This window comes from Microcaecilia unicolor, chromosome 7 (genome assembly GCF_901765095.1).
Source record: "Microcaecilia unicolor chromosome 7, aMicUni1.1, whole genome shotgun sequence".
NCBI lineage: Eukaryota > Metazoa > Chordata > Amphibia > Gymnophiona > Siphonopidae > Microcaecilia > Microcaecilia unicolor.
In genome coordinates this window covers 213047458-213062933 of record NC_044037.1, presented here as the reverse complement: position 1 = coordinate 213062933, position 15476 = coordinate 213047458, and the positions used below count along the sequence as shown (strand labels likewise).

Sequence of the window (15476 nt, the reverse complement as noted above, 5' to 3'; positions counted from 1 at the left end):
GTGCAGGCAGCAAAGGGGTGCTCTGAACAGTTGTGCTGCTGTCATTTCTGCTAATACCCTATTCCCTCTGATATCAACTTCCTGTTCTGGGGCAGGGGACCGGCAAAGCCAACAGCTACACAACTACTCAGCGCACCCCCTTGCTCAGAAGAGGATGGGGAGAAATGCCTGGAAGAGGGGGTGCTCTGCCCCAGGTGGCAACCAATGTAGGTACACCACTAATTGAGAGAGTTTTGTTTCCATGTCTGTTCAGCAAAAGCCAAAAAATAAAACCCCAAACACCTCCCCAAAACATAAAACAAAACTGTGGAGAACAGAGACCTCTGTGCGTGGGATAAGCCATATATGCTCAGAACTTCTGAGTACTGGGAGAGCTGTCCCAGCAACATGCAATGACATCACCCACTTGTGCCTGACTCAGTTCTGTTGGTGATGGAAACTATGTTAATACAGTACAAGTACCCGAGATAACTTTTACAAATTTAGCTCATGGATTGCTCACTGTGAATTTAATACTTCCGCTATCCAGGGAATGTGGCAATCTATTTGCTGTTTTTTGATACTAGTCTATAAATAGGAAGTTATATAATGACAATTTCACAATCGCTTGCTGTATGAACTCTTCACTATGCATAAGCTTTATGTTCAATCACTATTTTTCAAAGTAAAGAGGGCATTATACTACTTTGTTAGCATATAAGCGGTTCCATTCTGTTTTGTTAACCCCAGAAGCAGGACAGAATGATGAAATGCCACTGTCAGTTGGTGGTCATTGGGTGTGTTTGATTATGCCAGCACTGTGTGTTCTTCAGCTAAGTAACCACATTCATTTGTTTAAGTCTATGTCTAAGAATTTTCAAATACTTAAAAATGTTTTTTTTTAAGTTTGTTTCAATATAAAGGTGTTTGCTAGGGTTGGAGGTGGGAGTGACAGATGATTAAACTATACATATAAAGGTTTAGACATGAGACAGATGTGCACTGTGAGAGGCCCATTGACCCATATGTGATCCATGTGACTGATGTCCTCCCTCTCCGTGTTTCTCTAATACGTTGTATCAATGTTAGAATGTGAATTAAATGATTAGGGTACCTTCAGCTGCCGTGATTCCTATTCCTCATTCTTTGTTTGATTCTATCACTATTTTTTTTTTTTTGAAAGCCCATATGATCTTGTCTACATCCAAAAGGCCTGTTATTCAGGATAGCCACGTTATGCAACTAAACCTTGTTCCTGAATCAAATGTATGCAGATACTTTATATTTTTCAATGTGGAAATCCTGTTGCGGCACTCGAGAACTGGAGTTGGTTATCACTTTTGTAGTCGGCCAGCTATAAGATTATACAAACCTTTAGTTGTCATGGACATTTCTGCTTTGCCCAGTGGTGAGTTAACACTAGTAACCATCCATGTACACTAAATTCATTCATAAGAATAACCTAAACTGAAAATGCCATGATTGCTTATTCAATTTTCAAACCAGTAGATTCAACTAAGATATTTTTAATCCTGTTTTTATTTCCTTTGCTCAATATTTCTAGTCTACCTGCTTTCAAATATATATCTATATATATATTCAGTAACAGACAATTCTAATTGCACCAAATACCTTAAGTTCTGCCACCTGGGAGGAAATATGCCACATGAGGCTTTCACTGAGGAATTTCATGCCATATGGACCCAGTAGTTCCGACAGCGCCCTCATTTCTGGCAAGGGAAAGCAAGATGTCAGTTTTGCCACTGTATTTACATTACAGTACCACATCTGGAACCATACAGCTCTTACAAAACTTATGCTCCTGGGAAGGGTCTCCCAGAACAGGAACTGTTTTGACTACAGCACACTTCTAATAACATTTGAACCATGGCACTAATCACACCATCATGTGTTAATAAAAAAGAGTAAACCCACCACCAGGTACTAAAACATTTTAAAAATATCCCACTTCTCCCATTTTGTTTGCATATCAAAACTACTTTGGTATACAATATTTTATTATAGGCAAGGCACTAGATCAGAGTAAGAAGCAAATTATCTTGGGTGGCTTTCAGATGAATTGCCCAGGATGAGACAACAGAAAAAAAAGGTGTGAGCAAATTATATATAATGGGAAAACTTGCAAACAATGAAGAACTTTCCTAACACACAAAGTTAGCATTCCTTTCAAACTATCAGCCCACTTTATCTACAGCCTAGAATTGGGTTGTTTACCTGAAATGTCAGAATATTCCTCAGCATTGAATGTCAATTCATTTTCTGTGGGTAAATTCACAAATGCTTTCATGGCTGGGAAATAAGCTATATGTCCATTGCTGACTTGTCTTAGCAAAGTTTCCAAGTACCTGAAGATAACACAGTATATTTCCTTATCCAGTGAACAATTAATCTGGTGGCAATGCTGTTTGGATGAATCTTAATAATAATAAAAAAAACATTAAATATGGAACAAAACTTATGTACAAATTTTCATTCATTCCCACTTACATTTTCTGATTTGACATTCAGGTTTCAGTTTCATGTGTCATGCTAGACATATGTAGGATAAGTACACTAACAAGATGTATCAAATATGTTTTGCTTTTTTTAAAAAAGTGGGGAAAACATGCAGAACATGGCTCATGGAATTCTTTCCAACTCCTCTGCATATAAAATACATGTGTATGTATGTTGGGGTGTGGGGGATGTCATATATATATATGTATGTGTATATGCTTTCTGTGACTCTGATCAAGAGAGGAGATGGCGGGAAAAGCAATTTCTAAGCTGCAATTCTTTAATTAAAAAGTTACATGCACCAATTCACTGTATTTTGCAGCTACTGGAGCTACTTCTCCCATAGAATGTGTATTGTGGCACTTTTGGAGGGGATTCATTTATTTTCTGCCTCCCATCATATGCAGGAATTTCCTGCAGATCACCTCCTCCCTTCCTGAGACTCTGTTTCTTCCAATTATCCGCCTCCCCTGCCTTTCTACTGGTTATATCCTAGCTACAATCTCTGTTGCCAGTTACAATGGATCAACTACATGACTGCAGACAGATGTTTTAAACTCAGAAAAATGTCCAGACAGATTATCTATCATTCTATCTTCTGGAGATTATTGTAAAATTCTGCTGCTGTCTGAAAAACAGCAGACAATTGGCAATTCTAACCTTGAGTCTTGAGTATATGCCACAGGGTACTCCTAAATGTAGGCACAAAGTATATACAAAGTTTGTCAATGGCTTAGTCTAGCCCTACCCACTGCAAAAGATGTTACTTGCGATATACATAGCAACCAATAAGAAAACCGATTCTTAAAATAGTTTTCAGAGTAGAATAATAAAAAAAAAGCTAAATTAAGGGATAAGAAAATATTAACATTCTCTTTGTGTACATCTGTGTATGCGATGGGTGGGGGGGGGGGGGGGAAGAGGTACGCTTGTCATGTTTTGTATCTGCAGGGGAGATAGCTGAGGTTGGGGGAACACTTGGGGAGGGGGCAGTTTGGATCACGCAGAGGTAGTTGCGGGGGGGGGGGATGGATTTCAGGGATAGGGTATTAGTAGAGGCAGTTTTGGGGGTGGGGCAGTTTGTACGGTGTTATGTCAGTTGAAGGTACGGTAGGGTAGCTTTTGGGTGTAGTAGTTCATAGGAGGTTATTTTGGGGGGGGGGATGGGAGTTTCAGGGTGGCAGGGCAGCTGGGAGGGTACGATTTTTTTTGGAGTGGGAATAGGTAAGTTTTACGAGTGGCACGGCAATTGCAGGGGTTATCTTTTGGGTGTGTCAGCAGTATGCAGAGTGGTGAGGTAGTTTCAGGGAGCAGGTTTTGGGGATAGGGCAGTTTGAAGAGTGCTCAGGACGTATCGGGGTAAGTATTTGGAGATGGGGCATTTTGTGGGGTGGTAGAGATGGAGGTACATAGCTTTTGGACTGTGAAGGCAGTCTGGGGGTGGGGCAATTGTGAGAAGGGTGTGTTTTTATGGGGTGGCACAGTTTGGGGGTCTGGAAGAGAATTTGACCCTTCAACCACTCGCATAGAAATGCAATAGGTCCATTTTTGAACTTGTTTCTTTTTACCAGTTTTTCCCTTATTCCAAGTTTCCTCCAATTCCACTACATTTTCAAACATTCTCGACCACTTCTGTATAAATTTTTTCCAACTTCCGTTGGATTGCAATGAACAAAAATATTCCAACATCCGACTCTAGACTCAGAAGCAAATGACCAAAATTTTTTTTTTTTTTTTTAATATTTACAAGGCTTCAATTTCTCTTTGGCTTCCCTCTTACTAGGGAAGGTGTTTCTGAAATCACAAAATATCAGCATTCCTCTTCCTTTTTATTACTCAGTTGTCATTGGCGGTAACGTATAAATGCTTCTGTAAAGAACTCTGGATAAAGACAAGCTTTTGTTGTGTAAATGGCTACCGCCTAAGGAGAAATTAAGTCTTACCTGAATTTTCTTTCATTAGTCTTTCACACTATTCCAGAACTTGTGGGTTACATATGTCCAACGACCAGCACGTGGAGATAGAGAACAATGAAGTGAACTGTTAAGATATAACCCCCTCAATAGGTAGCACATCCATTCAATATTTACGTAGACAAGCAATGGAAAGCCCAAAATCAAGACTTGCACAACTTCCAACCAAAATGACTTTACTGTACTTATTATTTTTATAACATGGGACAAGAAAACTATTATACAACTACAGAAACTGGTACTCTCTTCCAACAGCTAAGAGACAGTATCAGACAGCGCAGGAGGAGAAGGCTCCAACTTCCTCCCATTAGGCATGGCAGAATCAGTGCGTGAGTGTGTGTGTGTGTGGGGGGGGGGGGGGGGGGGGGGGGGCCTTCTGGAACAGTGTGAAGGACTAATGGAAAGAAAATTATCAGGTAAGACCTAATTTCTCTTTCCATCGCGTCCTTCACATTATTCCAGAACTGGTGGGATGTCCCACAGCAGTTCCTACCAAGGGTGAGTTCCTTGTGTCGCAGCCAGCATAACTGACGACCCAAACATGACCTCTGAACGAGCCACCACATCCACCCTATGCTGCTCGACAAAGGAGTGAAGGAACGACCAAGTCACCACTCTGCAAATAACAGCTGGTGACAGTAATGCCACATCTGTAGTAGAATGTGCTCGCAACCCAGATGGAAGCTGCTCTGGAAAGACTTACCCATGCTGCGCACTACCCCCACTTACTTCTTACTGCATTGAAGAAAGGAAGAGGCTCAAAACAGCTGACACCAATGTCCTCTTTTTTTGACTGTTTTTTTTTAAAGTACCGATTAGAATAGTTGCTGAGCCTTAAGAATGGAGGGGGGAAATAGAGAAGGGCTGTAGACACAGAAGACAGAACATTGGAACTTCCAGGTATGACCTCTTGACCAGAGAAATGCCCGTCAAGCTCAACTGGGAGCCAGTCGACTAACTGGGCAAGGAACAGCCTATCCAGAGCTCAGGGCTGGAAGATACATCCAATACTGAGGTCTGTGCTACCTTACAAGGGTTATATCTTAGAGCTCACTTCAGTGTTCTCTATCTCCACCTGCTGGTCGATGGACATAACTGACCCACAAGTTCTGGAATAATAGGAAGGATGCAATGGAATTACTTTTTCAAAGCTGAGTTGGTCCCAACTTGTACAACTGAAATCCTGTACCCGATACATAGATAATCCTGATTAATGGATGTCTATACTCTTTTTGTGAAGCTCAATTGGTGCTAATTTTTCAACATTTAGGTCGCTGGTTGTTATGCATTTTTAGTTTTTACAAGAAAAATAAGAGATGGGGTTTAGATTTATATTTTAGTTATAATTTATTATTTAGAGTTCAAATTTTTGACAGCTTGCTGTAAATGTGATATATTGCTGTGTTATCTGTATACATCTGCCTTATTTAATGCTTTAATATTGTGATGTTTTCTTCTTGTTCCCCACTAGGGGCATTCTGAAACTATCCGGGAGGTTAGACCTTAAATCAACAAAGAAACCAGCAGATCCAAAAATAAAATCTACCTAATGACTTTATTAATACAAAACCCATAGATGTTAATAGATGCCAATGTCTTCTTAGAATCCTTATATCACTAAAAAAATTATTAAAATCCAAACTTTTTTTTATTGCTGTCTTCTTTTACTCTCTTAGCTAGCAAATCCTTCCTCTTTTCACCTGTGCTCTTATAATCCCTTCATCAATAAGAATACGACTGTGTACTAACAATATGATATATAACATACAAAGAGACCTGAAAAATAGATTTTTTAGAGAGACTATCCTGCGTGAGTTATTGATGAAGAGTTTATAAGAGCACAAGCAAAAAAAGAGGAAGGATTTGCTAGCTAAGACCGTAAACAAGACAGCAATAATGGGTTTTGTTCTAATAAAGTCAATGTGTGGATTTTATCTTTGGATCTGCTGTTTTCTTTGTTGTGGACTTGAAGTGCCTCTTAAATCAGACACTATACAGATCAGCACAGGGGCCCTTTTACTAGGATGCGTTAGGAACTAACACATGCAGAACACAGCTTAAAATGGCATACTGTGGGAACTCCAAACCTATTCGCATTAAAAAATCCTTATATTCAACATATGATACCTAGAGGTTGAAGCCTTCTCTAGAACACCTTATAATTTTTTTTTATAAATGGTGTATCTGTTACACTACTAGTTCACTCAAGCTCTAAAAATAACTAGAGAGGTGTGGTAGCCGTGTTAGTCCACTCTTAAAGGTTATCAATAGAAATCAAACAAAATAAAATATGGAAAAGAAAATAAAATACCTTTTTTATTGGACATAACTTAAAATATTTCTTGATTAGCTTTCGAAGGTTGCCCTTCTTCCTCAGATCGGAAATAAGCAAATGAGGTAGCAGATAGTATATATGAGAAAAACATCAAAGCATTACTGTGACTGTTTGACAGAGTGGGAGGGTGGGGGTATGCATGGAGACATCAAAGCATTTCTTTGATATTCTAACAGAATGGGTGTTGGTAGGTAAGAGGAGGGTACTAAACAGAGAAATAAACAGAGAATAACAGCTTTATGTTTTATAATGAGTTAGAAAACCCAGATCCTTATTAAGTCCTGTTTGTTGGGTGTCAAAATATTCAATCATTCTTATTTCAAAGGTCTTACGTTCCTGTATTGTTTTAAAATTACCTTTCAGTATTCTTACGTGAAATCACTGGTGCAGTGTTCTGGTCTAGTGAAGTGTTGGCCCACAGGGGTGGGGACCTGACTGGCACCGGCTATTTTCATGTGATGTCTGTGTAGATTGAATCTTGTCTTAAGCATCTGGCCTGTTTCTCCAATATAGCATGTAAAATAGTCCTTTATGTTGAATATTTTTCCTTTGTGAATGACTGTGGGGTCTTGTGAAATGGACTATTTTACATGCTCATCTTCCAATGTAGTATATATCATTCAGTGTAAGAAATGTAACGAAGGATGCTATATTGGAGAAACAGGCCAGATGCTTAAGACAAGATTCAATCTACACAGACATCACATGAAAATAGCCGGTGCCAGTCAGGCCCCCACCCCTGTGGGCCAACACTTCACTAGACCAGAACACTGCACCAGTGATTTCACAGTAAGAATACTGAAAGGTAATTTTAAACAATACAGGAACGTAAGACCTTTGAAATAAGAATGATTGAATATTTTGACACCCAACAAACAGGACTTAATAAGGAACTGGGTTTTCTAACTCATAAAACATAAAGCTGTTATTCTCTGTTTATTTCTCTGTTTAGTACCCTCCTCTCACCTACCAACACCCATTCTGTTAGAATATCAATGAAATGCTTTGATGTCCCCATGCATACCCCCACCCTCCCACTCTGTCAGACAGTCACAGTAATGCTTTGATGTTTCTCTCATATATACTATCTGCTACCTCATTTGCTTATTTCCGATCTGAGGAAGAAGGGCAACCTTCGAAAGCTAATCAAGAAATGTATTAAGTTATGTCCAATAAAAAGGTATCATTTTATTTTCTTTTCCATATTTTATTTTGTTTGATTTCTATTGATAACCTAAAAATAACTAGAAACTCAAACCACAGCCTCACACCTACTGTGCATATATATAAAAATAAGAGAACAAGCTATCACCCCCACTATAACGATTCACTATGCTTCGTAGTGGAGAAAAAAAGCCTCAGTAATGCCACCCAGCCAACCCAAGAATTCCAGACTATAAGGCGTGGGCCTGGCGTACCATCATCTGACTCGAAAAAACTCCACAATGGCTTAGTGTCTCGGGGTCTGTATGACAAGAAGTTCTTATATTACGTAGATCACAGAATGTCACTATACTCAATTCTTTACAATTCTCTTATTGCAGATTTTTCATCTACTATCAATCATCAGTCCCGGTAGTTACAGCTACATATCATTTAGCTTATATCCAATCGCTGCTGTGTCCCGCTGTAAACAACAAACACCGGCTACAACCCAACAGGGAATCGCCGTTTCACTTCCGCTGCCTTCAGGGGTTCATCACTCTCTTGTGGATTTCAATCCTGTGTCTCGTCTGCTGCACTCAAAACGAGCATGTACCTGACAAAGAGACGCCTTCGACCCTCTATTTATTTATTTTTATTTATTTATTGCATTTGTATCCCACATTTTCCCACCTCTTTGCAGGCTCAATGTGGCTTACAATATATCGTGGATAGTGGAAGTGTGAGGAGAGTAGACATTTGGTGTTACAGAGGATTAGGTTTCATGGTAATGTAATACATAATAATAAGAGAGAAAAAGAAAAAAAAAATCAGAGGGCATTAGTTTACATTCATGGTATATGTGGGAAATTCAGGTGACTCGGTCTTTGTGGTAGGTCTTGTCAAAGATATGGGTCTTTAGCAGTTTCCGGAAGTTGGTCAGTTCATAGACCGCTTTCAGGTTACGTGGCAGTTCGTTCCAGAGTTGTGCACTCATATAAGAAAAGGTTGATGCGTGCATTAGTTTGTACTTTAGTCCTTTGCAGTTGGGGAAATGAAGATTGAAGAATGTGCGAGAGGATTTTTTAGCATTCCTAGGTGGTAGGTCTATCAGGTCTGACATATAGGCTGGAGCATCGCCATGGATGATCTTATGTACTAGGGTGCATACTTTGAACGTGATGCGTTCTTTGAGTGGGAGCCAGTGTAGTTTCTCTCATAGGGGTTTAGCACTCTCGTATTTTGGTTTTCCAAATATGAGTCTGGCTGCCGTGTTCTGGGCTGTTTGTTACATTTGTATCCCACATTTTCCCAACTATTTGCAGGCTCAATGTGGCATACATATAGGCATATTTTCAAAGCATTTTGGGAGGCTAAGTTCCATAGGTTTCTATGGAACTTTGGGAGGCTAAGTGCTTTGAAAATGAGCCTGATTGTAAAGTAACAGCGTTCGCCAGTTCCGATATGAACAAATACAAGGTGTAATAGTGGTAGAATAAGGTTCATGTATGGTAGATACATTGGGGGAACATTAGAGAGGAAGAGGGAGAGATGGGGTGTGTCCATTACGATCTTTAGTTTTGTTGTGTTGCAGGTACTTAGGTTCTTATGTTGGGTCGGTGGGATATGCCTTTCTGACCAGGTTTGGTTTTAGTACTTTCCAGAAATTTAAGTGGTCGTACGTTGCTTTTACTATTTTTGGCAGTGCGTTCCATAGTTGAGCGCTTAAGTAGGAGAAGCTGGATGCATACGTTGATTTGTATTTGAGGCCTTTGCAGCTTGGGTAGTGAAGATTTAGGTATGTTTGTGCTGATCTTGTTGTATTTCTGGTTGGCAGGTCTATGCGGTCTGTCATGAATCCCGGGGCTTCGCCGTAGATTATTTTATGGACCAGGGTGCAGATTTTGAAAGCAATACGTTCTTTGATTGGGAGCCAGTGCAGTTTTTCTCGGAAGGGTTTGGTGCTTTCAAAACATGTTTTTCCAAATATAGGCCTGGCTGCTGTATTTTGGGCGGTCTGAAATTTCTTTGTAATTTGTTCTTTGCAACCCGCATAAATTCCACTGCAGTAGTCTGCATGGCTTAGTACCATTGATTGTATCAGGTTGCGAAATATTTCCCTTGGGAAGAATGGTTTCACGCGTTTGAGTTTCCACATAGAGTGAAACATTTTCTTTATGGTAGATTTCGCCTGGTTCACTAGTGAGAGGTTCTGGTCAATTATTACTCCTAGGATTTTCAGGCTGTCTGCGATAGGAAGGGTATAACCTGGGATGCTTATGTTTATGAAATTATATGTGTTGTATTGGGATGAAATGATGAGACTGCTTTTTCTGCGTTAAGTTTTAATTGGAATGCATTTGCCCATGAGCCCATGATGTTCAAACTGAGCTTGATGTCATTGGTGATTTCTGCCAGATCGTGTTTGTAGGGTATGTAGATTGTGACGTTGTCAGCACATATGAATGGGTTGAGGCCTTGAATGGATAAGGACTTGGCTAGTGGGGTCATCATGAGGTTGAAGAGGATTGGTGATACTTGCGGTACTCCACAGTCTGGTTTCCAAGGTGATGATGTGTTTGTGCTAGATTTCACTTGATAAGTTCTGGTGGTTATGAAACCCTTGATCAATCTTCGTTCCAGGATGACCAATCCATGAAGAGCGTGACCCCGAGACACTAAGCCATTGTGGAGTTTTTTTGAGCCAGATGATGGTACGCCGGGCCCACACCTTATAGTCTGGAATTCTTGGGCTGGCTGGGTGGCGTTACTGAGGCTTTTTTCTCCACTACAAAGCATAGTGAATCGTTATAGTGGGGGTGATAGCTTGTTCTCTTATTTATATATATGCACAGTAGGTGTGAGGTTGTGGTTTGAGTTTCTAGTATCTGTTACACTGCCATAATATAGCATTCTTCGTCTCTCTTTCTACTGTCTTTTTAATGGGACACTGGTGGTCGTAAGAACCTAGACTCTGGCGTCCAGATGTCTCTTTAGTGCAGGTTGGGGGGGGGGGGGGTGGAGAACGCAACCTACATAACTTTGACACAGCCTTGCATCCCTGGTGTTTAGTGCCTTGTTGCTGTGTTGCTCTTTTCTTTTTGTGGTTTTAAATATACTGGGACTGTGCTGCCTTGTGCACGTTTATTGACCTGCCACTGAAATTATTTAGAATACACTAATGGATGGGGGAGGGTTATGGGTGGTGAGAGAAACTGTTAGATGACGGCTTTTGTCACTAATGTATGCGTTATGAACTTTGAATCACTGTATATCTAGATTGTTGAATGTGCTCTTTTGGATTTGTCATAAATTAAAAATGTTGAAACAAAAAAAAAAAATTGGGACGGGGCATGTAAGGGGCGGAGAGTGGGCATTCCTGTGCTAAACAGTGTAGCTACAATACTGCATGCTCACCAGTTAGCACAGGAATACCATGCGAGTCCTTACCACCACCCATTTTGTCGGTAAGTGCTCACATTAGCGCATGGCCATTAATACAAAAAATAGAAAAACAGCCATTTTACGGCTATGGTAAAAAAACAAACAAACAAAAAAAAAAACAATGGACAGCCTGCAGAAAAGACCCACATAAGGGCACACACTAAGGCCACATTTTTGCCACAGTTTAGGAAAAGGACCCCATAGAAACATAGCAAATGATGGCAGATAAAGACCAGCATATGTACATTAACATTCAGATCCCATAAAATGCTACATTTATACTTAAGTATACAATCAATTTCTGATTATTGGTATGACCAGCGATAGCCACATTCTTGACTGTGGCAACACCTATACTGAAGAACCTTTTCAAAACTTTTGTGTTTCAGGAATGAAATGAAAACCACAAAATGAGCAAAAAAAAAAAAAAAAAAAGTCATTTATTCTTATAAAAAGGGCTTGAAAATTCTACTCACCGATTATCTGGAGCAAGTACTTTTTTTTGGCAGTCAAGGTGGGGTTTATTTTTTTGGCCCTATCTGGGCCTTGGAAAACTGGGGCTCAGGGGACAGAGAAAGGGCAGGTAAGATGGAAGGGGGAGGAAGGGAAAGAGTGGTGAGAAGAAAACAATGGTGGGAGTACATAGCAAATGCATTATATTCCTGACAAGTAAGTTCTGGAGGAATTTTCAGACGCTGCTGGTGAATGAATTTCTTAGGGAGTCTTCTACAAACAGTTAATACACATTATTTGCTACAGGGTCCATAAGAATAGAATGGGCTATGCAGCAGAAAGTGGAAACTACCACCACTAGGACATACTAACCATCAGTAAAACGACCCCCCTGGACTTGTTAATAGCATAGCAGATCTACTGTATACCATTTCCTACTGCTTTACAATGTTTCTGATTAACCTAGAGTAATTCAATGATCTTACCAATTTGTGTACAAACTGGTGATGGTTGGCTCCCCGTGACTATCCAAATGTTGGGTTTGTTGAAGAAGAACATTATTGAACACTCTTGTAATATCAATCTGTACATAATTTTCTATTGATTGTAGCACTGTCATGTATGCTCTTACACTTGTCAACAGCTCTGAGGGCTTTGCAATCTCTTGCGTAGCTTGATTATACATTGTCATTCCAACAATTGACCTAGAAACATTAAAAATTTTTAAATGAAACAGCTCTCATTTTATTTATTTAGACTCGCTTAGACTTCTTCATTGGTAGTTTATATTCAGCTATAAAAAATATTTCCCAGTCCTCAGAACACTTACAATCCAAATATGAATCTGGAGCAATGGAGGGTAAAAAGATCCTCACCGTTTCTCCTTGTGAGCTTGGGCAAAGGAGGATCTGAACCCTGGCTTCCCTGGTTCTCTGCCCATTGCTCTAACTAGCAGGTTACTCCTCTCACACTACATTAGGAGTAGTAGAGTCTTTAGATAGTAAAAACAATCCCATAGCACATTTCAGTCTCAGATCAAAAAGTAGCAAACACCATTCCTATCACAACTATGGTTAATCCTATATAATAACTCTCACCTCCAACGTTCTGTCCCTGCCTGGAACCGTGGTCTGCTAGGTGCTGTAGATCAAACTGACGACATGAATCTCACTGATTGGCTGCGCCTCGGGTGAAGTCACAAAGCAAGCAAACCAATGAGATGCTGCAGGACGTTTACTAGACAGGAGTGGAAGTGAGCAAAGCAAGTCTATGGTAAGCAAGGAAGTCCATTGGTTCATCTCTGTTTCCACTCCCCTACGCAGCCGTCATTGGTATACACTAAAAATCAAGCAAAGCTAGGAGCTGCTGCTTCATATTGTCGTTTTTAAATTGTTGTTCCATCTGAAACAAGCCTAAAGCTGTTTCAACTGGATACACAGTGCCTTAAAACGTGGAGGACAAAAGGAGGGGGGAGACAGACAGACCCTGCAACTGGGAGGGAGGGAGGGCGACCGACCCTGCAACTGGGTGGGAGGGAGGGAGGGGGACCCTGGCACATACTCTCATTCTCACACACACACTCACACCCAGTCTCACTCTCTCTCTCTGTCACACACACACTCGCACATTTACTCTCTCTCACACAGTCACTCTCACACACACTCCGAGGAAAACCTTGCTAGCGCCCGTTTCCTTTAAAACAGAAACGGGCCTTTTTTACTAGTTACCAATATTTATTATATCACATAAATTCATCAACATAATAGATAAAACTGATACATACACATCACATTGTTGCTCATGATTCAAACATATATCCCTGTATAATCCGCTAACGTTGGTGATTTTGGACACATTTCTACAACATTCCATTTCATTTGGTGGGAAGTGTCGAGCAGAACGCTTTTGGAGAGTGTGCACATTTAACAACTGCTCTGGATGATTGACTTCTGCAGTGTTCCATTGATTGTTTTTTGGCAACATTGAGGAGTGCAAGGTGAAGATTGTGGCAAAAAAAAAAAAAAAAAACATCTGGCTGTGGAACATTGGGGTGGACAATTCTTGAGGTAAGTACAAAGACTTTTACACTCCATTACTGGTTCCGCACTGAGGAAGTGGATTGGTGTGTGTGATTCTATAGGGATATATGTTTGAATCATGAATGTGATTTGTATGTATCAGTTTTATCTATTATGTTGATGAATTTATATGATATAATAAAGATTTGTAATTAGCAATAGCTCTGACAGGACTAGTGTTTATTACAATATAGCTGTACCACTTGTATCAATTTTACCCTGATATTTGCATTGTAGATCAAAAAGTAGAATACATTTCTGTCTGGTGTTAAAAACAGGAAAGGTATAAAAAAAAAAGTTTAATTTAATATTTATATCTTGCACTATACCCTCAGGACAGTTGTGGGTTACATTTTAAAACACATTTCAATATAAAACAAATTTAAACTAAACCTCTCTGCCACAGAAGAAACCCACACATGACTCTACAAAGATAAAAACAACCCCCCCGCCCCAAAAAAATAAAAATAAAAATAAAAAATTAACAAAACTAATTATCTTTTCAAAGCAATCAGAAACATTATACTCTCCTTAACAAGTCATCAAAGAGCCAAGCCTTCAATTTCTTCCGAAACAGTACATAACTAGAATCCAGTTTAAGATTCAAAGGGAAAGAATTCCAATTCACTGGTGCTCTACAAATGTGAATAATAATAATAATAATAATAATCTATAATTGTTCTATTCCTAATAGAAACCAGCTGATGCTATCACCATTCCAAAAATCTGATTTAGATCTTAAGAACCTAACAAGTTGGTAATGTGTCACAAAACTACATAGGAACATGGCAATGATACTGTGCAAAATTCTGAAGGGTAAAATAAGAAGTTTAAAAATAATCTGCAAATTCAAATGCACCCTGTACAACAATATCAAGAAAGCAGCCCAATTCCTTCGCTTACCCCCACAAATGACTTTTGCTGCAATAATCTAACTGAAGTCTCTTCATGAACCATTTTGATAAACCGAAATACAATAAATCACAGTAGTGCATCTGTAATACAATCATAGCCTGAATCACTTGCCTCAAATCTTTTCCTTCAGAAAAGGATAAATCTGCTGCAACATATGCAATTTTAAAAAAGCTTTTTTAAAAAGATGAAACACCTGAGCATCCAAAGAATGCCAAATCAATTAGAATACCTAGGCTCTTTCAGATTAACTGCAAATGAATTTCACCCAATATTCACATTTTCTAATGGCAAATAATCCAAATGCTTACCTACCCAAAAAACAAGGGTTATCCAATTTCAAATGATTCTATCAATCTATATAAATGAGCTTGGACCGACTCACCCGCAAATGCGCAGTAGAGAGAGCAAAAGTCCAAGCCCCGCCTCCACCAGCTCCAGAAAGGAGGAGGAGTCAGGCAGGGCAAGGGGCGGGAATCGGAGGGGGGGGGGAGGGAGTGAGGAGGGCGTGGAAATCAGAGGGGGAGGGAGGAACAATTGAAGGAGGGGGGCGTGGGAATCAGCTGTCATGAACAACGGCGTCGCAGTCAAAAGGGAGGCTCTAGGGAGGGAGGGAGGCCAGTAGCAGGAGCATTTAAACTC

The 15476-nt window shown here is 39.8% G+C and overlaps 1 protein-coding gene across 1 annotated transcript in view; it reads right to left on the bottom strand.

Annotated features, from left to right (window-relative positions):
• NCKAP1 (NCK associated protein 1) overlaps positions 1–15476 on the bottom strand; it is a 234916-nt gene that overhangs the window by 75669 nt on the left and 143771 nt on the right. The window contains exons 21-23 of the mRNA XM_030209048.1: positions 12330–12548; positions 2215–2345; positions 1612–1709 (exon numbers count right to left, since the gene is read on the bottom strand). Of these exons, the coding sequence (XP_030064908.1) occupies positions 1612–1709; positions 2215–2345; positions 12330–12548 (448 nt within the window). The remainder of the gene's footprint in view (positions 1–1611; positions 1710–2214; positions 2346–12329; positions 12549–15476) is intronic.